We start from the raw sequence: 28000 nt of genomic DNA, 5'->3' as shown, positions 1-28000 counted from the left end.
CTCGGCGCCCCGCCCGCTCCCGCCGCCTTGGAAGGGCCCCGGCCCGGCCCCTGCAGGCGGGGCCGCCGCCCGCTGGCGCCAAGCGCGGAAGATGGCGGCGGAGAAGCTGCGGGGCAAAGTGGGCTCGGCCTTCCAGATGCACGGGCTGCTGCTCCGCGCGTGAGTAGACCCCGCCCGGCGCGCGCCGCCCGCCGCACGGCACCGCCCGCCAGCCTCTCCCAGCCGCGAGGCCACGGGGATGGGCCCGTCGCGGAGTCTGGGGAGGCGGCAGCAGGCGGGCAGCTTAGCGCGTGTTGCCTCTTGTGCTCAGCAGGGAGACTGCTTGGCCCTGTGGGTCTAGGCCCGGATCCGCACTGGTGCGGGGCTCCTGACTCCCATGGGCACCGTAATACCCGTGGGGATCTGGGCCTTCCGCTAAGTCTGTGCTGGCCCTTTGCAGGGCTTGTAACTCTCTGCTCAGGGTGTGAAAAAACACCCCCCCACCCACAGCAGGTAGCGTGCTGTAAGACACCAGTGTCATCCAGGCTAGTGGTGGCTGCCGAACTACTACCCTGGTGGAGATGGTTTACATGCAGAACGCTCTCCTAGTTCTCATGCCATGGCCACACCTTGGCTACTCTACGCTGGCAGCTTCTTGTGCAAAAACTCTTCCAGAAGAGAGGTCTACCCTGGCATGTGCCTTTGCGCAAGAGCATCCATGCCAGTGTAGACGCTCTCTTGCGCAAGAAAGCTCTGATGGCCATTTTAACCAGAGGGCTTTCTTGCGCAAGAAATTCATGTTGCCTGTCTACACTGGCCTCTTGCCCAAGAACAGTTGCACAAGAGGGCTTATTCCTGAGCAGGAGCATCATAGCTCTTACGCAAGAAGCCCTGATTTTATACAGTAGAACGTCAGTTTACTTGCGCAAGAACACACGGCCAGTATAGACAGGCAGCAAGTTTTTGTGCAAGAGCGGCCGCTTTGGCACAAGATTGCGCCAGTGTAGACACAGCCCCCGTTTAAATTACTGATATGGCTGTACTTCAAGCATTTAAGGGCAGACAAAGCCTACATCTCCTCTCTTGGTGTTATACTGGAACTGAACTAAAACTTCCCGCTAGTGTCTGAAGAAATCCTTTGTAATTTTAAATACTGACTTCAGTATGTAACTACTAGTCTTGCTGTCACTTCCCAGACACCTTTTGGGGGTAGAAGCTTTATAAATACCTAGTGTCGATTATATTCTTGCAAGCCAGCTGTCAGGCTTTTCTTTCTTTTGCATTTAAAAGTATTGTAAACAGAAATAAACATATTCATCTGTGGCTTACTAAATAAAAGCCTTGCAAATAGGATTAGGTTAATGTTATAGTGTTTATCATAAACTTTGTATATGAGATTTATGACCTGATCGCCCTTAACATGAGTTGTAAAATGTATTAAGTATGGTTTAAATCTCATCTAGGTCTTGTATACACTTAGGCTACGTCTACACCGGTGCGTTCTCACGCAAAAACTCTTTTTTGGAAGAGTTCTTCTGCAAAAACTCTTCCAGAAGAGAGCGTCTACACTGGCATGTGCTTTTGCGCAAGTGATATGCTTTTGCCCAAGAGCATATGGATTGCCAGGGGCGGATATAGGGCAGGGCGAACGGGGCGGCCACCCCGGGCCCTGTGCTTCAGAAAGTCCTGTGCATGCGCCGTGGCGCTGCTGCGCATGCGCATGGCGTCACTGCGCATGTGCTGTGGCAAAGGGGGGGCCCCGCGGAATTATGCTGCCCGGGGCCCCACAAAACTGTCATCTGCCCCTGTGGATTGCAGCTCATTAACGTTAATCGCTGGCAGACCTTGAGACACATTGTTTACCTGAGTGTCCACAGGCACAGCCCTCCCAGTAGCTGTGGTTCACTGTTCCCAGCCAATGAGAGCTGCAAGAAGCAGAGCTGCCATTTCATGGGTAGCCTGATCTGAGTTCAGGCCTAGGGTCAGTTCATTAAGAATCTGGTAGGAAACTTATCCCCAACCACTCATGTCCTCATCTCAGTGCTCAGTAGTTCACTGATAATGTAGCTCTGTCACTCGTATTTTTTCCTCTAGAGAACTTACTATAATAGTGATTCTCTTTTCCTTTTGGCTGTGACGGGGGTTTCAGCTATGCAGGGCATTTAATTTTGTTTTTTTTTATTTGTAAAAAACAATTATTTTGGACCGTGTCCTACAGTTACTTCATTACTGCTTATTCTGAGGATTCTAAATTCAGAGCTTTTGGGACCAGCGTTAAATGTTGTGAAATATTTTGAAGTTCAGACTGTTGATAAAAATGTCACTTTTGATCAGCTGTTGGATGATATGAATGACAGAATTGCTTTTCTTTAAATACTCGCCTTTAGTTTGAATTTAAGGAAGGACTGCAGATGAAAACATCTTATTTCAAGTGGAATTATATATAACTTTTGAAAATATCATTTCTTGAATTGATTTTTCCCTATTGTAAAATAATAGTAATACAGGCAGTCCCCGACTTACGCGGATCCGACTTATGTCGGATCCGCACTTACGAACAGGGCTTTCTCGCCCCGGAAGTCGGGGCGAGAAAGCCCCGTTCGTAAGCTGCTCCGGTGCCCCTGGTCTGCTGGAGACCGTCTCCTGCTCTGGCAAAGCCTCAGAGGCGCGGGGAACCGCCGCTGCTGCGGCTTCAATCTGGGTGCCTGTGGTCTGCTGGGGACCGTCCCCAGCAGACCACAGGCACCCAGATTGAAGCCGCAGCAGCGGCGGTTCCCCGCGCCTCTGAGGCTTTGCTCTGGCAAAGCCTCTGAGGCGCGGGACCCCCCCGCGGCTGCGGCTTCAGTCCGGGAGCCTGTGGTCTGCTGGGGACGGTCCCCAGCAGACCACAGGCACCCAGATTGAAGCGGCAGCAGCGGCGGGGTCCCTCCCTCTGAGGCTTTGCCAGAGCAAAGCCTCAGAGGCTCTGCTCCCCGTGTCCCTGGTCTGCTGAGGAGGGGGGGGGGGCGCAGCTAGTGTGCTCCCCCCCCCCAGCAGACCAGGCTTTTGTTTTGGACTCTGGGGCAGAGCAGCTGGGGCGCTGCCGATTGGTCCTGCAGCGCCCGCTCTGGGCACTACTGGACCAACCCGGCAGCACCCCAGCTGCTCTGCCCCAGGTCCTGATTCAGCCGCTGCTGGTCAGTTTCAGCAGCGGCTGAATCAGGACCCTGGGGCAGAGCAGATGGGGTGCTGCTAGGTTGGTCCAGTAGCACCCAGGAGCGGCGCTACTGGAGCAACCCAGCAGCACCCCAGCTGCTCTGCCCCAGGCGTCCCCAAGTCAGCTTCTGCTGAAACTGACCAGCGCTGACTACAGGAAGCCCCAGGCAGAGTTGCTCTGCCCCGGGCTTCCTGGAATCAGCTGCTGATCAGTTTCAGCAGCAGCTGACTTGGGGACGCCTGGGGTTCTTAAGTTGATTCTGTATGTAAGTCAGAACTGGCGGTCAGTTTCAGCAGTGTCTGAATCTGGACGCCAGTTCCGACTTACATACAGATTCAACTTAAGAACAAACCTACAGTCCCTATCTTGTACGTAACCCGGGGACTGCCTGTACTGGCAGTGTGAGTCATCTGACAATACTGTGTATAGATACATCATCACATGTTAAAACTACTCTGTCAATTCTTTTGTAAGAAGAGAACTTCTATCTTTTTCAATACTTCTTTCAGGTGAGTGGGACCTTCAGAACTGGGGGAACAAGAAAGTGGTATTTTGAGTATAACAATTTGAAAAATCTGGTCCAAGTGGAAGGAATATTTTTCTCTCATTTTTTCTTCTTCTTGCATTCCCTTCCCTTTTATTTTTAATGTTTCCATGGATAATACTCAGAACATTATACTTCTACTGTGTCAAGATAATAAAAGTCTTCCAAAAGATGATTTTTCTTTACAATAGATCAGACTTTGTGTAGCCTTTTCCTTAAAAGCCTGTATACTGGGGTAGGAAATTGGATTGTACAGTGAGCATCCTGCCTGGGGGATCTGTTGAGATCACAAAGGCCTGCCACCTGTGATCACCAATTTTTTAATTCTTCGGGCTTTTTAAATTTTAGATCGTCTTTGCCTTAAATGGTATCAGGATAACTATTTCTATGCTCTTTCTCGCTAATAACCACCAGCCATATAACAGTTGTATGTGCATGTACCAGTATTAAAATAGTGGATATAAAGCATGTATTTTATCTGTTAAATATTAATTTATTATCTTGACTGTTATTTTTTCATTTCAATTAGTGAAGCTAGTAAATATCTTATCGAAGCTCTTCAATCTGTCAATGAATTAGAGCTTGAAGATGCAATAGAAAACATCATTGATGCTGTTGAAAAGCAGCCTTGTAAGTAACTTTTTCTCTTAAACCTTCTAAATTAATCTTGCCTTTATAATGTTATCTGTAAAAAGAAAAACTTGACATCTTGGTAAGATGCTTACCAGTTCTGGTTAACTGGTGGGGGCTGGAGCAGCTCCCTGTATGCCATGAGCAGGGAGAGCCCCACAGGGTCTAGCGCGAACAGGGGCTACTTCGGCTGTCCAGAGCAACCCCTGTCCGCTGTGGGCCCTGCCCTGCCTGTGGTGGGTTGGGCACTTTGGCCCGTCTGCAGGGGAGGAGAGGGTATGCTTCAGCCCAGCCAGACTGGAGTGATCGCCCTCCCTCCCTTTAGTTGGTTAACTGATTAAATGTCATGTTTATCCGGTTAACCAATTAAACACAATTTTACATCCCTACCAGGAAGTAGCACTCAAAGTGACAACACTGTCACTTGTGATAGATGTTTTTAAAGTTAAATTCTCAGTTGGGGGCATGTCTACACAGCAGGGCAAAAAGCTCAAGTTGCGTAGCTTAATTCGACATGTCAATTGCATAAGTCGAACTAGCTTAACTCAGCTTTTGGCACTATCTCGACAGCTGGAAGTCAAAGGAAGAACACTCTTACTTGGACTTCTGTATCCCTCATTTTACAAGGAGTAAGGGAAGCTGGAGTAAGAAGTCCTCCAGCTTACCATTATTTTGAAATAATAGCTTGCAGTGTAGACATGCTCTTTGTTGTTTTGAAATAACGTCAGTTATTCCGAAATAACGCTGCTGTGTAGACGTACCCTTGGAATCAATGAAGACTAGAGTTTTTGAATGCCCAGATTGCGTTAATCTATTTGAATAATTATATAAACTTGTATAAAAATATTCTGGAACAGTGAAGTTGCAGTATATGAAGCTTTTGTCCTGTACATTTGTAGACTACCTTTGGCAGGTTTACAGGGTTTAATTATAATGGGTTTTTTTTTCTAAATTCTGAGTTAACTACCAAATCAGTATGAAGATTTGTGTAGAGATGTAGCTTTCTGGCAAATACATTTAATGAACTGCCTTCAGAAATTTGGCTTAGAAAATTTACGGTACATATGTAATTCACTGAAACGATCATGATTTGTAAAAAATATTTGAGACACTTTGAAAGAGAATATTTTTGTAAAATATTTGAAACCTATTTGATTTGGTACTTGTCATTTTCCATAGGCTGTAGTTTTAATCTTATGCACTATTATTTTCAGTGTCATCTAACATGATTGAACGGGCCACAGTGGAAGTCGCAGTCCAGGAATGTAGCCAGTCAGTAGATGAAACTATGTACGGTGATACTACTTTTATTTTTATTGGAAATTTATGGCTAGATATCTGTCAATGCACACTCTTTTTGGGGAGGAGGGTAATAAATGTCAGATGTTTTCTGCAATGCTAATCATACAGTTATTGCTTTGTATTTTTATCTGCTGATATTCAAAACTGAGCAATGTTCTTTCTTAAAAACATTTCTTCTGAAGTTTAGATCTGTAGTAGGAGTCTCAAACTCACAGGCCATCCCTTGCCAGAGCAGTTTGAGCCATTAGCAATTATCTTTGAAATGTCTTGGAAATATAGGAGAGAGTGCAGAAAACAAGAAGAGGCCAAATATAGTTTCCATCTATAAAAAGAGAAATAAAGATAATACCTGGCATTACAGACCAGTCAGTTTAACTTCTGTACCTGGAGAGATAATGGAGCAGATAATTAGGGAATTAATTTGCAAACATAATTCTAAAAGTTAATAAGGTGGTACGTAATAGTATGGATTTGTCAATAATGAATTGTATCAAATTAACCTGATAGCTTTCTTTTGACAGTAGCAAGCCTTGAAGATACAGGAGAAGTGGTGGATGTGGTATATCTAGAGTGTAGTAGGGTGTTGGATATCGTCTTGCATGACCTTTAGGTTTCAGTCTTGAAGAGAAATTTGTTGAGTAGATGGTAATGCAGAGTACCTCTGAAGTCAATAGAATGCTGTGGACCAAAGAGCTTCCCTTCCTGTATCTCTTGAATTCTGTTGTGATAAGCTCAAAGACAAAGCATTTGTTAGAGAGCCATGTTGTTCTATCACTTAGGCTACATCTAGACTACATGGCTCTGTCGACGGAGCCATGTAGTCTAGACATAGTCTAAGGCGTTTACTCCCATATGCAATGATGGATGTTTTCTGTCTGTAATCTTCAAAACTTCCTGATTGCATTACAAGTCAACACTGTAATTGTTATTAGCTCTGATACATTTATAATAAGATTAAAAACTTAGATTTACTTTTGGAAGGGAATCAACAATAAATTCAGTGGCCTACAAACTCTTCCATGAAATGATTTGAAAAGTAGCATGCATACATAGTAGCCACTTCTTAAAAAATATCTTGATCATACCAAAGCTCTTTTATCTTAATCTAGATCCCAGTGCATATTAATAAATAATCTTGACAAATTCTGTTTGAAAAATGTGGCAATTTTTGTTAGTGTAAGAAAGAAGTGCACACAATTTACTTTCTCTTTAATTTTCCTACGGAATTAAAAAAATACTATTTGTAAATAAAATACTGATACAAGTCAGAGGTGGGAGGAGGGGACTGGAGGAGAATGAATGAAAGAGTTAAAAAGGGTGTGTGTTAACATTCTTTTACTCAAAATGAGTTTTCCGTGGCACACTGACATTAGCTGTTTCCTTGAAAAAGTTCTTTTCTCCAATAAAGCTTTAAATGTATTGTGGTTTCAGAGAACACATTTTCAATATTATTGGGGCCTTTGATGTTCCACGTTATGTTTACAATTCAGAAAGGAAGAAGTTTCTACCGTAAGTCTTTCAATTTTTAAAATCTCAAGTTGCTATATTTCTCACAGTATTTGTCCTTGTCAAAGCCATTATTGTATGGTTAAAATTGTCTTCTATGAACTTGCACTCTTGGATTGTGTGCTGGACTCAAGAGTGAGTACGTTAAGGATGGATTGCCTTTAGGAAACTGATTATATCAAACTCTTTTTGAGAGAGGGTTTAGTTCAGGGGTGTCCAAACTTTTTTCAAAGAGGGCCAGATTTGAAGAAGTGAACATGCGTGAGGGCCGTCCCTGCACTCTCAGCCCCAAGACGGAGGGCCCGCGGGGTCGGAGGCGGGCGGAGAGCGCAGGGCACGCCGGCCTCACGGCGGCCCAGGGGCAGGACGAACCCGCAGCTGAGCGGGGGAGCGGGGCTGCGGACGTGCCCTACAGGGCAGGCTCTAGGACCGCGGAGGCCATGGGCGGCGGCGGCGCAGCTGGAAGCGGCGCGCTGGGCACGCCAGTTCAAAAGAGCGCCGGGGAGCCAGGAGAGGGGGAGGAAGCGGGGGCCGTATTAAACCGGAACACGGGCCGCAATTGGCCCGCGGGCCGGACTTTGGACATGCCTGGTTTAGTTTTTTTGTTAAATAGAGTCTACAACTTCTATACAAAATTAGTTGAATGCATTAGGTTATTCCGTTTTAAGGGTCATGGTAAATAGTGGCAGGTAAATATATTTACAACTGGGCCATGGGTCAAATATTTCTCTTTTGGTTGCATGAAGTCAAAATAGATAATTGTTGTCGTGATTATTTGATACATTATATGCTGTGCTGCTGATATTGACCCTAAATTGTATGTCTGTCGGTTTTTTGGTTTGAATGTTTTTATATGGTGTTTGATGAGGAACAGAAGTCCATATAGCACTTAATTCATCCCTTTTGATGAGATGGCATTAGTGTTTCACAAATGTATGTGTATGTGTTCTATTTGTTTGATTTTTGTAGTAAATTCTGTAGACATGTTTCTTATATTGCAGCACGTAGAAATATATTTTGTAGCTAACTTATTTGTGTACGCCTATTTTCCTTGCGAGTAGAATCCTTTCTTAATTTTTGTTAATGATTATGCTGACCTACCAAAAACATACTGCATGATTGCTGTAGATTTTTAATTTTGAATCCCACTCTATAGCTTCCAATATTGGCAAGAGATGGGAGTTCTGTGAAGATGTGCCGCTAAGCCAGAACAAGATAATATCTTTAGTCATTTAAGAAATAAAGCTGTGTCCGGTGTCGCTCAGCTTGAGGAAGAAGTACTGATGTTAAAGGAGAGAAAATGAGTGTAAACTTAAATACATGGGATCCCCTAGCAGAAAACTACCTCCTTGGCTAAATAAAATATGCAATGCTGTTGAAGACTTTGTAGACTTTACTTATATAGAGATTCAGATTAAAATATCATCGGGTCTTTGTTTTCTAAAAATAAATAAATAAATCATTACTATGTTAACTTTGTTCTAGTCTGTCCATGACTAATCATCCTGCGCCCAATTTATTTGGAACTGCCAGGGATAAAGCAGAGTTGTTTCGTGAACGCTACACCATCTTGCAGCAGGTGAGTGAAAGAAACGTTTTGATTTGTGTAATGTCATCATTTTATGCTCTGAGACAGGCATGTATGTACAGTGTATAGTTGAACAGCTAGCGTGAGCTGCAGCTACAAAATTCATATAAAATCAGAATATGTAGCAGGTTGAATTGACTATCCTTTGAAATTAAATGGCACTAGCAGATTTCCATGGCATTGTTAACGTCCTTAACTCAAGTAACTTTTTTTTTAAATGAAAGGAAAATGTAAATGATTGTATTTTTAAAAAAAATAGTTTATTTTGAGGTAAGCTAATTTTTATTTTGGATTTCTTAAAAAAGGGATTATTAACATGTATCTGTTTTTTTTTTTTTTAGTACAGTTTTTTAAATGAGAATTCCATCAAGTGTGTATTTTTCTTCATCCCTATAAACTGTAATCATACACTGTTTTAACAAAAAGGGACTATAGTCAATGTGGTCTCCAGTAACATTGTCTTCTAGTTTTTAAACCTTTGTACTACATATTTGTATGCAACACGTCGTACAATGGGTACTGTGACTCCTTCCCTGCCAAGGCACTAATGTTGTTATAAATAATATATAACAAAACATCTTGCTTGGCTTTAAAAAGTTCTTTCAAACTTCTGTTTTATTGCTAGGTATTGTTTGGAGGTAAATGCTGTTGTGGTTTCCAAATCAAAAGATGTTGTCTGAAACTGAATAAGAGAGTTTAAAATATCATTTCATATCATGCATATGTAGTAAGTTGTCTTTTGTGTTTGGTAATAATTTTTAACTAGATCGCATTAATCTTGGTTCTTGTAGAGGACGCATAGACATGAGCTGTTTACTCCTTCAGCAATTGGTGCTCATCCCGATGACAACGGGAGTAAATTCCAGGTAAATATATTAGTATTTTCTTTGGGGTTGGGGGAAGTGTATGCACAGTGTGTAGTTTGGTGCTTTCATATTTCCCTACTTGATAGTTAAGTATTAATCTTGACTTTTGTAGCCAGTGACTATGAGATGTTTGCTGTTGTCTTAGTCTCTTTCCACATCACAAAATCCTTGTGTTTGGCACAATTCAGCATGACTTAAAAAGCAGCTTTTAAGTGGAAAAGAAGAGATCTGGCGTAGATGCATTTACAGAGACTTTTCACACACTCTGCCTCTATTAACCTTGAGATTTTTTTTCCCCATCTCTGTTTCATAAGCACTAAACTCACAAATTCAGAGCTAATAAAGTCATGATATAAACCTGCTGTGCTCCAATCCCAGCTGACTGCCAATAAACTCTCTCTTTTTCTGTATCCTTATTTGCGCTGTGGATTAGGAGCTTCAGGTACCAAATTATAGCCTTTGAGTTATATCCGAAGCATCATATCCGAAGCATTGGAAAAGCTTTGACAGAGCAAAATAAACAGCTCTAAATTGAGTTAGAATAAATCCCTCTTAATTCTATACTAGCACTTTCTTTTCTTGACTGTTGTGTATCTTCCCGGTCAACAGGAACATGCCCAATGCATATACTAACACTATAAGAAGGTTGTAGATTATAATGCCATTGTGTGACCCAACAAAATGTTTTCTTGGTAATGACATAAACTGTACTTCAGAGGACTTTTGGTATCCCCAAGGTCACATTTCCCTAACTCTGGAAACCCAGGTGTTGTCTTGAGTCCTTCTAACCATGACTCTAAACTAAAAGTGGATTGTGGTATCAAATGACTTGTGGGCTAGAAATTCTGTTCTGCTGATAAGTGAATGTTGTTACTATGAATAGAATTTATTCCAGGGAGAATTTGACCCCCTATGGTTAACTTTAATCTATTTGTAAATTCAACTTCTCATATTTTTTCCATTTTTGTTTCACTCACTGAAAAATTCTTGAAGCTAGTTGCCATTAACAACATTTTTTCTAAATTCTGGTGCATAAACTGAATCATTATGACTAGTTTATGTGTATTAAAAACTATAGCATGTTCTATTCAGAACCTAACTTGCTTACCTAAGAACAGATTTATGGACGGTGTAATTTAAATCTCACCTTGTTTGCTCTTTGATTCCAGCTTAAAACAATAGAAACTCTGTTGGGCAATACAGCTAAAGTTGGGGAAGTGATTGTTCTTGGGATGATAACACAGCTAAAGGAGGTAGGATATGTTTTATTGTGGGGGGTCTTTTTGTTGTCATGCTTTCAGTAATACAATATTTTTTAAAAATATATACAGCTCATATAGCTCAAATATGGCCTGATCCTGCTTTCATTTAAGTCAGTGTCAAAACCTCCATTGACTTACATGACACAGGAACAGAACAGTCTTCTATACAGAACGCTTTCTTAGGAACAATCAATAACTTGCACATAAGGACAATTGCTTTTTTTCTCTTTAAAGGACAGAATTTCATAGAACTTTAGCTTCCTTTAAGTCTAGACTACTAGTTAGAATTCCAGCTAGAGTTCTAGAGAGCTCCAGCTTCAGCCACTGAAATCCTGAAATGTTATGTCTGAACTTGCCAGGGTATTTTTAAATACCTCTTGAAATGAAGAAGAAACATATAAAAACCAAAACAACTTCTGCAGTTAAAGAATGAAGTTGTAAAATATTTTATCAGATGATTGTGCTTAATTCTCTAAGTTTGCAACAAAAACATTTGTTTAAATGATTGCTAGATTATAAATTAAAACTATTTTTGCAATATGTTACAATTCAAGTCTATGGGAAAGTAAAACTAATCTATTTTCTAAATTTAAACATCTGACATAATTTTTCTTGAATAGATGTATTAGGTGCTTTCCCTATAAATCCTGAAACTTGTTAAAATCAGTATTGAAGCCAAAAATATGCAGTGTGCCTAATGGCAATTCATGCTCTATCACCAATGTAAGTTGTTGGCTAGAATGAGAGGTGGTCAGGTGAAGAATTGGTTTGCGTGGCATGGACTACACAAATAAAATATTTGTTTTCATATGAAGAAGCCAGCAATGGGTCCTCCTTGTGCTCTAGTAACCCATTCTGTGAGAGTGGTTTGGGAGTTCATATGAGATCTTTTGTCCAACCTTCCAGCAAAGGGTAATCACCAATGAAGTCATGAACTCTCTCAACCAGTATTTAAGGATAAGTAGGTAGCTAACACATATAGGAAAAGGGGTTTATCCATTTTCTCATGTCTTTCCCCATGCAGCACCTGCTGCAGATGGGGAAATGAGACTTTTTACTCTGTTTTCAGCTCTAGGTTTTGGGTAAGGCTCTATATTTTCTCTGGAGTGTGATAGCACCGTCTCCATTGACCTAAAGGTATACATTGTTTGGACGTACTCTTAATTTTTTTTTAATTTTTACTTTTTAGGGGAAATTTTTCTTGGAAGATCCTACAGGAGTTGTTCAGCTAGACCTTAGTAAAGCAATATCCTTTTGATGCAAATTAAGGATTTAAGAGGTTTTCAGGAAAATTATTGTAGAACTGTATCGTTTCACACTTCAAAAGGTTACATTTTAAAAGTACACATACACAACTGCAGTCCTCCACTTTTTCCCACGCTAATAACTGAGGGTATGTCTACACTACAACGTTAATTCGAACTAAGCTAATTCGAACTAACGGATCCAGACTAAAAAACTAGTTCGAATTAGCATTTTGCTAATTCAAACTAGCATGTCCACATTAAGTGGACCCTGAACCGGGCTTAAGGATGGCCGGAAGCAGTGCCGGCAGGGCATCAGAGGAGGACTTAGAGCGTGGAGCTGCTTTCTCAGGCTAGCCGAGGGCTGTGCTTAAAGGGTCCCGACTCCCACCCCGGACAGACAGTTCTCAGGGGTGCCCCGCTTGCAAAGCAGTCCTGGCTTGGATTGCCCGGACTACCCACACTGGGCACATCACACCACTCGGCCATCAGCCCGGCTGCACTTGACGCAGGCTGGGGAGAGGGGGCAATTGGGGGGCTGCAGGAGAGCTTCCACCCCCAGAAGCCCGCAGAGCCAGCCCAGTCCTCCCCATCGGGGGCTCGTGCCCCATTCCTCCCTCACCTCCTTCCACTTACCCTTCCCTAGCCCCTCTTCTTGATGTACAAAATAAAGATAACATGTCTTCCAAAATGGAATCTGTCTTTATTGAACAAAACTGGGGGAGACTAGGAAAAGGAGGTGGGAGAGGGGAAGGGAGAGGGGAGGGCAACTAAAATGATCAGGGGTTGGGAACAGGTCCCATATGAAGAGAGGCTAAAGAGACTGGGACTTTTCAGCTTAGAAAAGAGGAGACGGAGGGGGGACAGGATAGAGGTCTCTAAAAGCAGGAGTGGGGTGGAGAGGGTGCATACAGAAAAGTTCTTCATTAGTTCCCATAAAGAAGGACTAGAGGACACCAAAGGAAAGGAATGGGTAGCAGGCTTCAAACTAGTAACAGAAAGTTGTTCTTCACAAAGCAAATAGTCAACCTGTGGAACTCCTTGCTGCAGGAGGCTGTGAAGGCTAGAACTAGAACAGAGTTTAAAGGGAAGTGAGATCAAGTCATGGAGGCTGGGTCCATGGAGTGGTATTAGCCAGGGGGTAGGAGTGGTGTCCCTGCCCGAAGTTTGTGGAAGGCTGGAGAGGGATGGCACGAGACAAATGGCTTGGTCACTGTCTTCGGTCCATCCCCTCCAGGGTCCCTAGGGTTGGCCGCTGTCGGCAGACAGGCTACTGGGCTAGATGGACCTTTGGTCTGACCCAGTACGGCCATTGTAAGCTCAGGGCTCAGGGTCGGGGGTCTCAGTGGACCCCCTTGATTCTCTTGCACACCTGCTCCTGGGTGGCCAGGCTGGCAGCTCTCCTGCCCTAGGTGGCCACATTCCTGTGCCTAGTGCGGAGATCAAGGACGAGGTCCATGATGTCTGCACTAGCCCAGGCGGGTGCCCGCCTTTTGCGGTCCCGGGCAAGCTCCCAGGAGCCGCCAGCCTGGTCCCGGGAAGAGGGGGAGGGCTGGGGGGCATCGGGTGGGTGGCTCGATCCGTGCCAGGTTCAGGGTCTGCTGGCTGGGTGCTGGCAGGCTTGCACCTGGCATGGGCACCGTAGCCAATCCGTGCCCCTTTAAGGGGTCCGGGGCCGGGAGGGGGGCAGAAGAGTTTCCCTGGTGTTGGCCAGAGTGGCCACCAGGGAAACCGGGGAGGGCTAGCCTCCCACTAGTTCGAATTAAGGGGCTACACACCCCTTAATTCGAACTAGCTAGTTGGAACTAGGCTTAATCCTCGTGGAATGAGGTTTACCTAGTTCGAACTAAGCGCTCCGTTAGTTCGAATTAAATTCGAACTAACGGAGCGCTAGTGTAGCGCCTATGAAAGTTAGTTCGAACTAACGTCTGTTAGTTCGAACTAACTTTGTAGTGTAGACATACCCTGAGTTGCCTTCGATCCAAGACACACAAAGGGCTTCTTACAGTGGAGTTAATTTCTGTCTCTTAGGAATCTGTCTGGAGTTGGGGGATATTCTTATTCATGGGCTATCCATCCAGCTAGCAGGTTGATCACCTTATGCTCACTCAGCATATGTAATGCATTTACACTGCCACCCGTCAGCCACCACCACTATACCTGTAAATAGATTTTAAAGACATTTCTTTCAGTATCACCATCAAACAAGAATATTTTGCTTAACAGCTTTGCACCAGTTCCACAGTGGCTTATATACTGAGTCATGCTTTGTTTTGGCAGAAGGTAAAGGATTTTTTTTGTTAACTTTTAAAATGTTATCTCTTCTCTTTGGACCATTGCTGTAACATTATACCCTCTAGAGGTGACAAATGAGTTACCGGTATGTCAGTATTGATGCAAATTAAGTTTGTGAACTAAGTCGGTGATTGAAACTCGTGGCCCTAAGGTTGGATCTTTCATAGCCTATTGCCGTTTTATGGGGCTCAACCTGGAGTACTGAGTACTCTTTTATGGGTGAAATCTGTGGGACTCAAAAGCACCTCTCTAGATTGAGTGTTCCGTTTGTGCGCGGACAGAATGTGCATGAAGAAAAAATGAATTAATCTAGGGAAGGAAAATAATGGCAATGTCAGTATGGACTAGAAAATAATTTGAATAAGACAAATACAATATTTTCAGATAGCAAAATGCTTTATTTTGTTGGTAAAGCCCTAATCCCGCAAACACTTTGATGGGACTACACGCAATAGTAAATCTGAGCACGCAGCTAAGTGCAGAATTGGGCTTCTGGTGTTTATATACATTCAAGTGGACAATTTTTCTTATTGATCTCACTTTATTTTATAAATAATCCCAACATGCATAATATCATAATATAATCTACATGCTAGCAAGATTTTTTTATTTTATGGTAATACATGTTTTAAACATTTCATAATTAACTACATGGAAAATGAGACAGCGTTATTTTTGTGCATTTTATAAAATTGGAACAATGTTAATAGGGTGGTAAGGCTATGTTCTGCTTACTAAAATGTATTTCTGTGGGGTGGGGATTAAATTTCCTAGGCTGGTATGAGGATCAAGTATTCCACGTGAATGCTTTTGGATTTCCACCCACTGAGCCCAGTGCTACCACTAGGTATAAAATGATTTTTAATGATTTCATTCTGACTTCTCATATTTTGTGCTATCTGTCAAGGTACTATTATTGTTTGTTGTTTGTAGATCATCAAGAGTGTACTTTTCTTTTTTTCTTACAAATGTTGCAGCGATGTTTATAACTTGCTGGTCCATTTTGAGCCTGATCCAAACCCCATTGTGTCAGCAGAAAGAGGCCCAGTGGTTAATGGGCTTTGGATTGGGCCTTTGGTGCGTTGATATTGATGATACAAGCCCTTGTTAGATAGAGATTGTGAATGAGGAAATGGGGTACCAGGCTTGCTCTGAGGATGAATGTGAAAGACAACCCAGGACCAAGACCACCAGTGAGAGAGTGTTAAAGTTTAGCAAGCCAAAGTCTGTGCTTAATATCTGGATGACTTTCTTTTCTGTCTGTTCACTCTGCTTGTATGTTATACCCCTTTCCCACCCTGTGTCTGCCTGGTATATTTAGATTCTAAACTCTTCTTGGAAGGGACAATCTACTGCTCTCGCTGAACAGTTTACAGTGGGGTCCCATTCTTGAGTGGCCCTTAAGTACTATAGCAGTAACCATGTCAAATAAAAAAAATCTGTAGCATTACAAAATGCTGTTTTTAATTATGTAGGGCATATTATGGGAACATAAACTTTTTTGGAGGGCCTTCTTCAACTTCAGTAAAAGCTTCTGCAAAACTGAAACAACTGGAGAGTGAAAATGAAGATGCCATGTTTGTTTTTGTTTCTGATGTGTGGCTGGACCAAGCGGAAGTGTTAGAAAAGCTTCACACTATGTTTTCAGGTAGGTGCAGTGTTTGCCTTTTTATCTGAATCTTATGTTGAAGAATGTTTAAGTAGTTTTGTTTGGCTTTATTACCTTAAATAGGCTCTTTTGCCCCCCCAAAAAAAATTGATGTACTTTTCTTCAAGCTGTGATAATCTAATCTGTTACTCTTTCATCACCCACTTAAGAGTATGTGGAACCCTGCGAAACCTATGCACAATTCTGATGAAAAGTCAGTATTTAAGTAGTTCCAGCTCTGATTCATGGCTCATATTATTTTTCTAATTTGGACCCCTGTTAAACAGTTTTAAAAACTGATTTGCATTGTGTTTTTGCAAAAAGCTGTGAGCACAGATACCTCTCTATTTCATTTAGTAATAATATTATTTTGAATTGTAGCCCTGTTATGTGATGTGACAAGAATGCTTGCCTTGTTTTCTTCCTTGGCTATTGTTCTAAGAAACCTTTTACTTTGTTGGAATCTGATACTTCCTCTTAAACCCTTGTTGGTTTTAGCAAAAAGAACATACTATGATTTATTCTTAAAATATGCAGTTTTCCCCACACATATTGTTACATTAGTAATGTTGACAGCTCTTTTACAGCAAATGTCTGAGTGATCCATGAGTTGTCTCTTGGTGTTCCAAAACACTTTTGGAACAACATGTGATTCTCTGCTTTGGATAGAATGCAAATGATTGGAAGTGGAAAAAGAAACAAATTCATAGGTGGGAAATCGCTGTTAATTTATGAATATTGGAGACAAATGATCAGACTCTCTCCTGGTATCAGATATTATGGAAATCAATTAATTATTTTGACAAATGTTGACAAGAAGTGATTTAAACTGATCTACAATTGCATATGATAAAGTAATAAAGAGACCTTGATCAGTTAAGTATCCTCTTTACAGTGCATATAATTTAGGTCAAATAAGAGTTTTATTTATAGATAAGAATATTTATGGAAAGTGTTTTAAAAACTTAAAATAATATTTGGGAGTAGCATCAGAATAGAGACATTGGTTAGAATTTTAACTTTCCTTAACATAAAACCTTTGGTTAGAATTAGATGCTTCATTTTTTGATTTTTTTTTTTTTTTTTTTAAGCCAGTGGAACAGACTTGAGCCTGGAACAGAATCATTTTAAAAAATGGGATATAAATCATATATATGTAAGAAAGCTTTGGTACTTGTTCAGCTTAAAAACTGGTTCCTCACGTGTAGTGGCTTCTGCCTGCCTCACCTCTGTGCTGTTGCCTCTCTGGGAGGCAGCAGCATGGGGTGGACAGGTGGCTCAGCAGGAGCCGATACACGTGGGGAGCTGGGCCAGCTACCCACGGGCACCAGTTCCTGCCTCCCCACCATTCCCTTGCTGCCTCTGATACAGAGGCAGCGGGGGGGGGGGGGAGGTGCATGTAGTCATTATGATTTACTGATTATGCCAGGCTTATCAATTAATCTTGTAAACGACTACACACTAACATCCCTAGTGCATTTTAACAGTGATATAGCTGAAATCACTGCCCCAGCTTTTGACCCCTAATGAAACAGACCAGAGGGGGAACTGTTCATCAGTGAAGAATACTTAAAGTACCATATAATATGGAGTGTAATGTTCGTGTATCTTTCCCAGGTTACTCCTCTGTGCCTCCAACTTGCTTTTTCTTTTGTGGAAATTTTTCATCTGCACCATATGGAAAAAATCAAATTCAATCCCTAAAAGGTATGAAAGTCTTTGTAATCAGATATTTATTGTACAATAAATTGGACAACAGATATTGATAAAATGCATGCTTTTTCATTTTTATTAATTTGTATAATGTTTTAGGAGACTCATTTTTAGACCTATTATTTGACCTAAAACATATGACTAGTTCATGAATTACAAAATGTTAGTGTCCTGACAGATAGTGTCATAAGAAATCTTTAAATGCGTTTTTTTCTGACTTCAGGTTCCCTTAAGGCTCTTGCAGACATAATATGTGAATACCCCAGCATTCATAAAAGGTATGTATCAAAATGCTACATTAATTAATATGGGCCATGTATGGTTGTGTAGCTGTTGTGTAGCTAGTACCATGCCAGAGTGTTAAAACAAGGCCATATTATTATTTTGGGAGGTGTGTAAGGTCTGGATTCAGCCTGTGATAGCTGTGTAACGTGAGCTGTTGTTTGCTGAACAAATGTTAGACCAGTTCTCCGTCTCTGGAACTGTTTCAGTGTTTACTAGTTATAGCCCCTGATCTTGCCAGAGTGCTCTTCAGGTGAACTTCTGTGTGTGCCTGGTGCCCACTAGGGGAGATGTGTGTGGTGGAGGAGAGGTGGGGGTCTACCCATGCAACACTTGCTGCAAAATCAGGGCCTACGTTGGATTTTATATATTAAAATGTAAGGTCTTTTGCTGCTGGATGCAACTGCAGGCCTTCAAACATGCAAGTCCCGGAAAGCTTCATCTGAAATATTGGCTTGATACATTCTTACTTCCTTTCCACTTCTTCCCCCAATCAGCTTTCCACAGCCATTATTTTAAGCAAACTAGTAGAAGGGAAGTTTCTGTAAATGATCTTTGTTAGGGATGTTAGTGTGTAACTGATTAATCATTTAATCGATAAGTTGATGCTTATCAGTTAATGGTATTGGTTACACTCAGCTGGCTCCTGGGGAGGCTTCCCCACTGTGAACAGGGCAGTAAAGCCTATTCCCCGAGAGCTAGGTGCTCAAGGGCATCCCACTCTGCTCCTGTGAAGGTGACTTCGCTGCCGCAACATAGCCTCCTCCCCGGGAGCGGAGCCAGCTGGGCAAGAGCTGGCTCATGGGGAGGTTTCACTACTGCAGCAAAGCCTCCTCCTCCTCTCCCACTTTTTTTCCCAAGTCCTAATTATAAGACCAAAGCTTCCTCACCAGGTGCCGGGCTGGTGGCCCTGCTGCTGGGGAGGCTTCGCTTTGGGCTTTTCAGTGTAAAGCCAAGTGTGCAACTGCGGTTACAGTACATGGAAGCACTAAGATTTTTAGAGGTTACAGGTTTCCCTATTACGCTGTTTTTAACATCCCTATTTTCTGTACTCAGTTATTTCTCTGGTTTTTCAGAGGATTCTTCCATGGCAGTGGGGCTGACCCTCCTATAAAACTCTTTACAACTCTCCTTTGCTGTGATGCCTATAAAAAATGTGATAGCGGTTAGGCCACCGCTTTGCTGACACTACTCTTTGTTTTATGTGCCCTTATGCTCACTTGTCTTAGACTTGTGTGAGTGTGTACACACACATCATCTAGCACAGTGGGGCCCTGTCTACACAGCAGGCAGTTATTTCGAAATAGTGTCAAAATACTGTCAAGCTGGAGGACTTCTTACTCTGACTCCTGTAATCCTCGTGATACGAGGAATAAGGGGTCAGAGGAAGAGTGCTCTATTTTGAAATAAGTGTTGTGTAAACACTCCCTATTTCGAAATATGGTATGCAATTGATGTAGCTTAGCTTTTGAGTTAAACTCTGCAGTGTAGATGTACCCTATGTGGATTTCAGAGTATGGAGGAAAAGGCAGGAATAGCCAGGAACATCCTCTCCATCTTCTGATGCTCTGAATTTATAATAAAAGCTCTCAAGTAACTGGAGCTGATCACCAGAATGGGTACCCATAGAGTAACATTATTGAGCATCTTTGTAGTTTGATTCATGTGTATCTTAAATTTAGGTAATTGTAATTAGGATTTTATTAAACATATGTTGTACCTTATGTTGTTTATAGCAGTCGATTTGTGTTTGTTCCTGGCCCTGAAGATCCTGGTCCTGGTTCAATTTTGCCAAGGCAAGTTTGCTACATAGTTTTTCTAATTAAGAACTTTCTAGTGTTATGTTGGTAAAGAGTATACAAATCTTCTGCAACATGTTATTCTTTGTTTTAGGCCACCACTAGCGGAAAACATCACTAGTGAATTCAGAGAGCTGGTGCCATATTCAGTTTTCACTACAAATCCTTGCAGGTAAATGGGAAACTTTTATATTAACCAGAAAATATGAAACACTTATTGCTGATTTTTCATATTGCTTTAGGAAGTGGTCAGTTTGTGCGTGGGAGTAACATTCTGAAAATGTGTGATAGCTACAACAAATGTATTAGAGGGAAATTAAAGCTTTGAACATTGACAGTAAAAAGTTTTGAGACTGTAGTTTTAATTGCAATGTATCTTTTAATTTTTGTAGGTATAAACAATAAGAAGAGATTAACATTGAAATATTTTTCCAGGCTTTCATAACATTATCTCATTCCAATGCCAGAAAAATTAAAATTTCTTTATTTTCTATTCAGGGTCCAGTACTGCACACAAGAAATCATCATTTTTCGTGAAGATTTAGTAAATAAAATGTGCAGAAATTGTGTCCGCTTTCCTAGCAGCAACTTGGATATTCCTAACCATGTAAGTTAAGAGTATGCTCAACCTTTCTTGTTAAGATCTCCTTGATTTACTGCATTTAATGCAAGATTTGTATACCTTTTAGTTGTTTATCACAATCTCCGTATAACAGATCCTCATAATTGAATGGTTGGTGGCTGAGGACAGTATTCATAAAAAAAGTTTGCATATTTAATGTTACCACTACTTTAGTTGTTTTACTACAGAATTTACTTCTGAATATCTAACAAATTGACAGCATTCAGAGGTTTTTGAGTCCTTGTCTTTCTGTATCCCACTGTTGGGGCACATGCGCCTATCTGCACGTTTGGAACTTTCTAGCAGCCAGTATCTTTAGTGCCACTATTGTGCCAAGAAATTTTTACTACTTAATGAAAGGTTTAGCTCATTTTGTGCCTTGATATTGCAGGGGGTCACAGTGGTGGCTGAGTTTATATAGCTCTGTTTTTTTGTTGTTGGGTACCCAAGACTTGCCAACTTGGTGTCTGTTTGTCTCAGACTTCCTTCGCTCACCACATGACACAACAGTGTGGCCTTTTTGTGTCAAGTGCACGTCAGTCAAGAAAACACATTTATAAATCTTCATTTTGTCTGTGCACAAATGCCACACAGAGCTTTACTTCCTATATTCATGACCAAAAACATCTTTCTCTGTCCTGGGAACTGCATTGTGGTATACTTATGGGCTACGTCTACACTGGCATGATTTTGCGCAAATACTTTTAACGGAAAAACTCTTCCGTTAAAAGTATTTGTACAAGAGAGCGTCTACACTGGCATGGATGTGCTTTTGTGCAAAAGCATCTGTGCCAGTGTAGACACTCTCTTGCGCAAGAAAGCTCTGATGGCCATTTTAGCCATCAGGCTTTCTTGCGCAAGAAATTAACATTGCTTGTCTACACTGGCTTATCCCTGAGCGGGAGCTTCATAGTATTTGCGCAAGAAGCACTGATTTTGTACATTAGAACGTTAGTGTTTTTGCTCAAATATTCACAGCCAGTGTCGACAGGTGGCAAGATTTCTTGCCAATGTAGACACAGCCACGGTGTCCTTCACCTATTCAGTCTGCATCATTAAAGCAATTTAATGAGAGGGGGGAAAAAACCTTGCCGTGGTATTGACTTTATGGCATATTCAGATCTTAATATTAGTGGAACCCTAGAGTCACGTGTATGTAATGCTTCCATTAAAAGTGCTTGGTGGGCCTTCAAACACAGTATAATTCATGGAATAAGTCTGATTTGACTTGGGGATGTAAATACTGTTTTAAAAGTTGCCATTTAAATAATTAAAATGTATTTCATTTAAGCAGTTATTTGATTAAAGAGCCAGCCCGCTGATGTGGCTGGGGCTGCTCTGGCCTGCCTGGAGTCATTGGGGTCAACGGTTAAGGGGGGTTGACCAGTAACCTTAACCTTTTTATATATATGAAGTTAGGGATTTGATTATATATAAAGTTATTCCATTGAGCTTATTGCTTGAGGCTGTGTCTAGACTGGCAAGTTTTTCCAGAAAATCAGCCGCTTTGCCAGCTGTCTACACTGGCCGCTTGAATTTCCGGAAAAGCACTGACGATCTACTGTAAAATTATCAGTGCTTTTCCGGAAAAACTATGCTGGTCCCGTTCGGGCAAAAGTCTTTTTCCGAAAGACTTTTGTGCAAAAGGGCCAGTGTAGACAGCACAGTACTGTTTTCCGCAAAAAAGCCCCGATTGCGAAAATGGTGATCGGGGCTTTTTTGCGGAAAAGCGTGTCTAGATTGGCCACGGACGCTTTTCCTCAACAAGTGCTTTTTCCGGAAAAGCGTCCTGCCAATCTAGACACGCTTTTCTGGAAAAGCATCCTGCCAATCTAGACGCGCTTTTCCAAAAACGCTTTTAACTGAAAACTTTTCCGTTAAAAGCATTTCTGGAAAATCATGCCAGAGTAGACGTAGCCTGAGAGTGCAATTGAGACCGCACAGTTGGTAGTTGTGGTGCAGACAGGATTGGGACTTCTAGTGAGATATAAGCAGTAGATGCTCTTTTCACAAATGCATGAGCTTTACTGCATATCACTGATTGATAAACAAGGGAGGAGAAGTACATAAAAGCTATAAGCATCTCTAAGTCGCTTTTAAGATGGGACAATTGGTAACTAAGTATGGCAAACGTGACTTTTGGCTGATTGAACATTTAATTTGGATTATTTTCTTTTACTTTTGTCTTACAGTTTGTAAAGACTATATTATCACAAGGACATCTGACTCCACTTCCACTTTATGTTAGCCCTGTATTTTGGGCATATGATTATGCCTTGAGAGTGTACCCTGTGCCAGATCTGATCGTCATTGCAGATAAATATGATCCCTTCACTGTGACTAATAGTGACTGCCTCTGCATAAATCCTGTAAGATTTACTTTATGCTTTATCAAAGTAAGGAGACATAACCAACAAGCAGAGAATTACACGATATCTTAACATAATTTCATTGAATAAATTCAATTGTATTTTTAGTAGGCCAAATATAGGAGGAAAAGTATTATATGGTTATCAAACAAAAAGAAAGCAGTTACACTTTGTTGCACAGTAACATTGCAAACTCTACTGACACAAATTTGGTGTATTTTTTATTATAGGGTTCTTTTCCCAGAAGTGGATTTTCATTCAAGGTGTTCTATCCCTCCAACAAAACAGTAGAAGACAGGTAAATAGCGTCAGGATCTGATATTAACAAATGATTAATATAACCATTTCTTGCTTGGTTTCTTCTCAGAATGAATGGGAATATTTAATGATATAGATAAGGATGTATTTTTAATAAGAACATATTCTCTGGTTAGCCCACCCTATCATACTGGGAGACAGTGAAGCAAAAGGTCAGCTTTTGCCTTCGGATACAAACATGCAGCTCCCTCTGAAACGAATGAGTGATGTACACAAACCTCAGGGCAGGAAATAGCCATTTTCATATACTTATTTGTTAAATGAAGCAATAGCTGAATGCAAAGTCTGAATGCAAATGTCCATACTTTTGAATATCCATGTAACCATGTATTCCTAATCATGTTTATTGGATTTAATTAGCTCCAGTTACTACTACAAGTGCAATTTTCTCTGACATGCTTGGGATCATGATTTAGTTAACAAGTAGCTGTAGGTTAATTTAATAGTTTAGACAGTGTTGGGGGTGCAAGAAGACCCATCAAAATTTACTAGAAACAGAAAGCTCATATACAAGGTTAACTGTTGCACTGAGATCTGCTTCAATTTGAATTTACTACAGTGGGGGCTTATGAGAAATGTGAAAAAGATTGTATAAATGACTGGTATAAATCCATAAAAACAAGGGGAACTATCAACAGAAATGTTCATGCAACTTTGACCAGAAGGTAGAAAATACCCCTCTAATTTGGTAAACAGATTTAAAGTGCTTGATTTCACTGAACCTTTCAAAGAGCACAATGGTAAATGAATTGGTTTCAAGAAACAAGGATGCATGTTATAAACATTAAATACTGTTTTTAATATTTTCAGCAAACTTCAAGGTCTCTGAATTTCTGAAAGACTGCAGGAGGAGGTCAGACATTCTATTCCAATATATTGCCGAACTAACTTTAGATTGTTTCATATGGCTGTCAATTTATTTCATTGTTAATTATTCATTTTAAATGTCAGTGCAAAAGACCGGTAAACTTTGTAAATAAATTTTTTACAGGAAAAAATGCTTCTTAGAAGAATGCAGGATTCATATTATACTGTGCCCATAAAAGGTCATGATACCATCCACATTTTTATTAGTCTTTAAGGTGCTGCAGGCCCATTCGTTATTTGAGTTAACCTGCACAATTGAAAACTAGAAGTGGAGATGCAATGAAAACAGATACTGAGGATATATTTAACATTAAGTAGTACGTATTCAAAATTGTATGTCTCTTCTAAGAATATTTTTTTATCTTGTGCTGGTTGCTCTTTGAAGTCAGGATCTACTTGTGACACACATACAGAGTACCTTTCTTGAGCCATTTTGTTTCCTTTAGGGTAAAATATGATTCTACATTTGATTTGACACTTTAAAAATAAGTATATGCCTTAAGTATTTGCACAGCCTCCTTTGAAACCAGCATGTAATAGTCTGCACCTTGTGAGAGTCTAAAACCTAGTTTGGCTCAGACTACATTAGTGTTTGATGAAAACAAGTGAAATACTAGTGAGGGGGAAAAGTACTGGCAATCAAAGGTTTCCTTTGGCAGACAAAGATTTGAGCCTGGCTGCTAAAGAGTATGATGTAAAAAGTTTTCTCACTGAAGTTTTGTATGCCATAGGGTCTGTACACAATTAGAAATGTGTTAGAGGCATTTGGATAGACACTAAATTGTGTGAGTCAGAATTTTATTCAAGAGCAATTATAACATTTTAAAAACTGCAGTATTTTGATAGTTCTGCACTAACACCATTCTTGTATGTGATCCAGTGAGGCCACCTGAAAAACAAGAAGGGACATTAAAGTTACTAACTGCTTGACTTTGTTTTTGTTGTTACCAAGGTCTTAGGGAAAGGTAGGAGACAGGTTCTAGAGACCAAATTTAAGCTTCTAGGTAAGAGATTAAAATTCAGAACCTCAATTCTCTGAACTAACACTCCCTAATGGCAGCCTTGCAACAACCAGGGGCTGAAACCTCATCTAAATGAGTTGAATACTTCCAGAAGACCTTTGAGTACCCCACAAGTATACATATCTATGATTGAGAACCATTGTTTTAGAGTAGCCTCTTTTATTAAATCCCCCCTATATTCCAGTAAAGCAGAGAGTCGTTGATAAAGTAGAGCCAGACCCAGAGTCCTGTTCAGTTACCTCACCTGAATGAAGACAAGTAAATACTGACACATTTTATAAGTGCTTGTATGCTAGAAGTCTAAAATGCTAAGATGGGTGAACTTCAGTGACTGGTATTAAAGGAGAATACTCCGACAACAGGTATATCAGAAACTCAGTGAAACATTCTTACACAGGGTACAAAATTCAGAGGAATGACAAAATAGGTAGTGGTGTTGGGTAAGTGGCGCTACATGTGAAAGAAGGCATAATCAAATATAGTAAAAATCTTAAGATTAATCAAACAGTACCATAGAATCCCTGTGAACAGAAGTTCTTTGCTTGAATAAGAGTATAGTAGTAGGAACATATTACTGACCACATGACCAGGTGGTGACAATGAAATACTTAGGGAGAGTAGAGGCTACACAAACTGGTTATCAAGTCATGGAATTCAGAGAGAAAGTGTCTAGCCACCATTAATGACTGCTTCTTAGGGCAAATTTAACATCCTTGTAGGAGGGGAAATGCCAAGGAAACCCACCACAGCAGTGTTTAGCTTCAAAAAGGGGAATTACCCCAAACATGAGCTTGTTAAATAGAAAATCTCTACAGACTTTTCCTTTTAGACATGCCTGCAAGCTTTATGGAAACTACTTAACAAAACCAAAGCAGAGGCTTGAAGCAGGTCTACACTACTGCTTACATTGATCTAATGTACGTTGCCTAGGGGTGTGAAAACGATGACACCACCCCCCTAGGGTCACAAGTTAGTGACCCAAGTGCTGTCCATGCTACTATGTCAGCAGAAGATTCTCTGCCACTGACAGCCTGCACCTCTTGAAGAGGTGAAGTAATTCTGCTGAAGGGAGCGCATTCTCCTGTTGGCACGGAGAGTCTTCACCAGACCTGGTGCAATGGTGTTGATGTAGTGTTTTAAGCGTAAAGTTGCCTTCAGACTGAATGGAGCTCTCAAATTAAAAACAAACCATTACAAGTAACCAGAAGGTACTCACCCAGGAGTTCTGCAGAAATTCAAATATGAAACCGCAGAACTACTAACTGTGTGTATCAGTGGTTCTCAAGCTTTTTAGTCCATGGACTACTTGGCTCAATGTAAACCTTTCCATGGACCACCAGCTGCTAATGGAAACTCACCGTTAATTACAAAGAATCATAGATCTGTAAGAGACCTCAGGAGTCATCCCAAAGCAGGACCAGTCCCAACTAAATCAACTCAGCCAGGGCTTTGTCAAGTCGAGACTTAAACCTCCAGGGATGGAGATTCCACCACCTCCCTCGGCATCCCATTCCAATACTTCACCACCCACCCTCCTAGTGAAATAGTTTTTCCTAATATCCAACCTAGACCTCCCCCATAATTATGCCCGAGCCATTTTGCTATTACTGCAGCTAGGGAGAATAGTTTAGTTTAAATTATTAAACAGATGAAGTGTTTTAACTCTCATGTTATTCAAACTTGATTTTAAATAAAATATTAATTTATGTTCAACACAAAAGGTGACAATGTTTTCTTTATTTATGGCAGGGGTGGGGAACCTTTTTTGGGTCAGGAGCCACTGACCCACAGAAAAATCAGTTGGGGACCACACAAGTGAGAAGCAAAAACACTCCTCCCAACCCTCACTGATGTGGCCCCCAACTGAGACACCTCCCTCCTCTGATGCACCAGCCCCACGGGGAAAGGGGAAGGGACATGAAGGACTGAGGTTCAGAGCTTCCCATAGGCTAGATCTACTTTTCTGGGGTTCCAGAGTTAGTGGATTTTATGGATCCCCCCTAAGGCTCTGGGCTGGGGACAAAAATGTATGTGGGACAGGGCTGCCAGCAAGTGGGATAGGGATGGAGGTGTGGTGCAGAAGGGGGAGAAGCTGCGCTGTCTGCGTGGGAGGTAGGATGCAAAGCAGGCTGGAAATAGAGTGTCTGGCCAGGAGGGAGGGTGCAGGAATGGACTGAGGATAGGGTGTCTGGCCAGAAGGGAGTTGGGGCAGGGTGCAGGCGCAGGCTGGGGGCAGGGTTTCTGCCAGGGGGAGGGTGTCAAAGCAAGCTGGGGATGTGTGGTCTTGGCAAGGGAAAGGGGAGTGAGGGGGATTCGGGTGCAGGGGTCTGGGCATGTGTGGGGATGCTTACCTGGCTTTGTGCTTCCTTGCACTGGGAAAAGCCTCATGCATCACTGTGCTGCTGTTTATGCAAGAAGGTGGGAAGGCCAGAAGTGTAATTGGGTTCAATAAAACTAGATTAAGGATAGTTCCATCAATGGCCATTAGGTAAGATGGTCAAGGTAGCAACCCTATGCTGTGGGTATCCCTTAACCTGTAAACTTAGTCTAGACAACAGATGGATCCGTTGATAAATTGCCCTGTTCTATTCCTTTGCTCTGAAACATCTGATACTGGTCACTGACAAAAGGCAGGATACTGGTCTGACCTAGAACAAAAAACAGGACTATGTAGCACTTTAAAGACTCAAAAGATGGTTTATTAGGTGATAAGCTTTCATGGGCCAGACCCACTAGGTTAGTCAGAGTGTGTGTGTGTGTGTGTGTGCGCGCGTGCACACACAAACAAGAAATTAACCCTATAATTAATAAAGCATCACCCACATTTAAAGTTGGAGGCTAACAATTTTTAAAAAGTTGTTGCAAAAATTGGGCAGTAATCCATTTGATGAGGTGGTGTGGCTACCCACAGTTTGTGCATCATGAGAAAAAATCTTCCATGTCTGAGG

At 41.4% G+C, this 28000-nt stretch overlaps 1 protein-coding gene across 1 annotated transcript; it reads left to right on the top strand.

Annotated features, from left to right (window-relative positions):
• On the top strand, positions 1-24017 carry POLE2 (DNA polymerase epsilon 2, accessory subunit). Its single transcript, XM_075926159.2, has 19 exons — positions 1-159; positions 4249-4349; positions 5564-5639; positions 7083-7160; positions 8643-8736; positions 9537-9611; positions 10781-10864; positions 12063-12119; positions 14352-14400; positions 15187-15259; positions 15888-16060; positions 17678-17767; positions 17997-18051; positions 19792-19851; positions 19949-20026; positions 20353-20461; positions 22669-22845; positions 23076-23143; positions 23974-24017. The coding sequence occupies exons 1-19, from the start codon at positions 92-94 to the stop codon at positions 23990-23992; spliced, it is 1584 nt and encodes a 527-aa protein (XP_075782274.2). The 5' UTR covers positions 1-91; the 3' UTR covers positions 23993-24017.
• Positions 24018-28000: the final 3983 nt, after the last annotated feature.

The sequence above is a fragment of the Pelodiscus sinensis genome, chromosome 5 (genome assembly GCF_052426305.1).
Source record: "Pelodiscus sinensis isolate ZL-2025 chromosome 5, ASM5242630v1, whole genome shotgun sequence".
NCBI lineage: Eukaryota > Metazoa > Chordata > Testudines > Trionychidae > Pelodiscus > Pelodiscus sinensis.
Note: the sequence above shows the minus strand (reverse complement) of the source record. Positions and strands in the feature narration are given on the sequence as shown.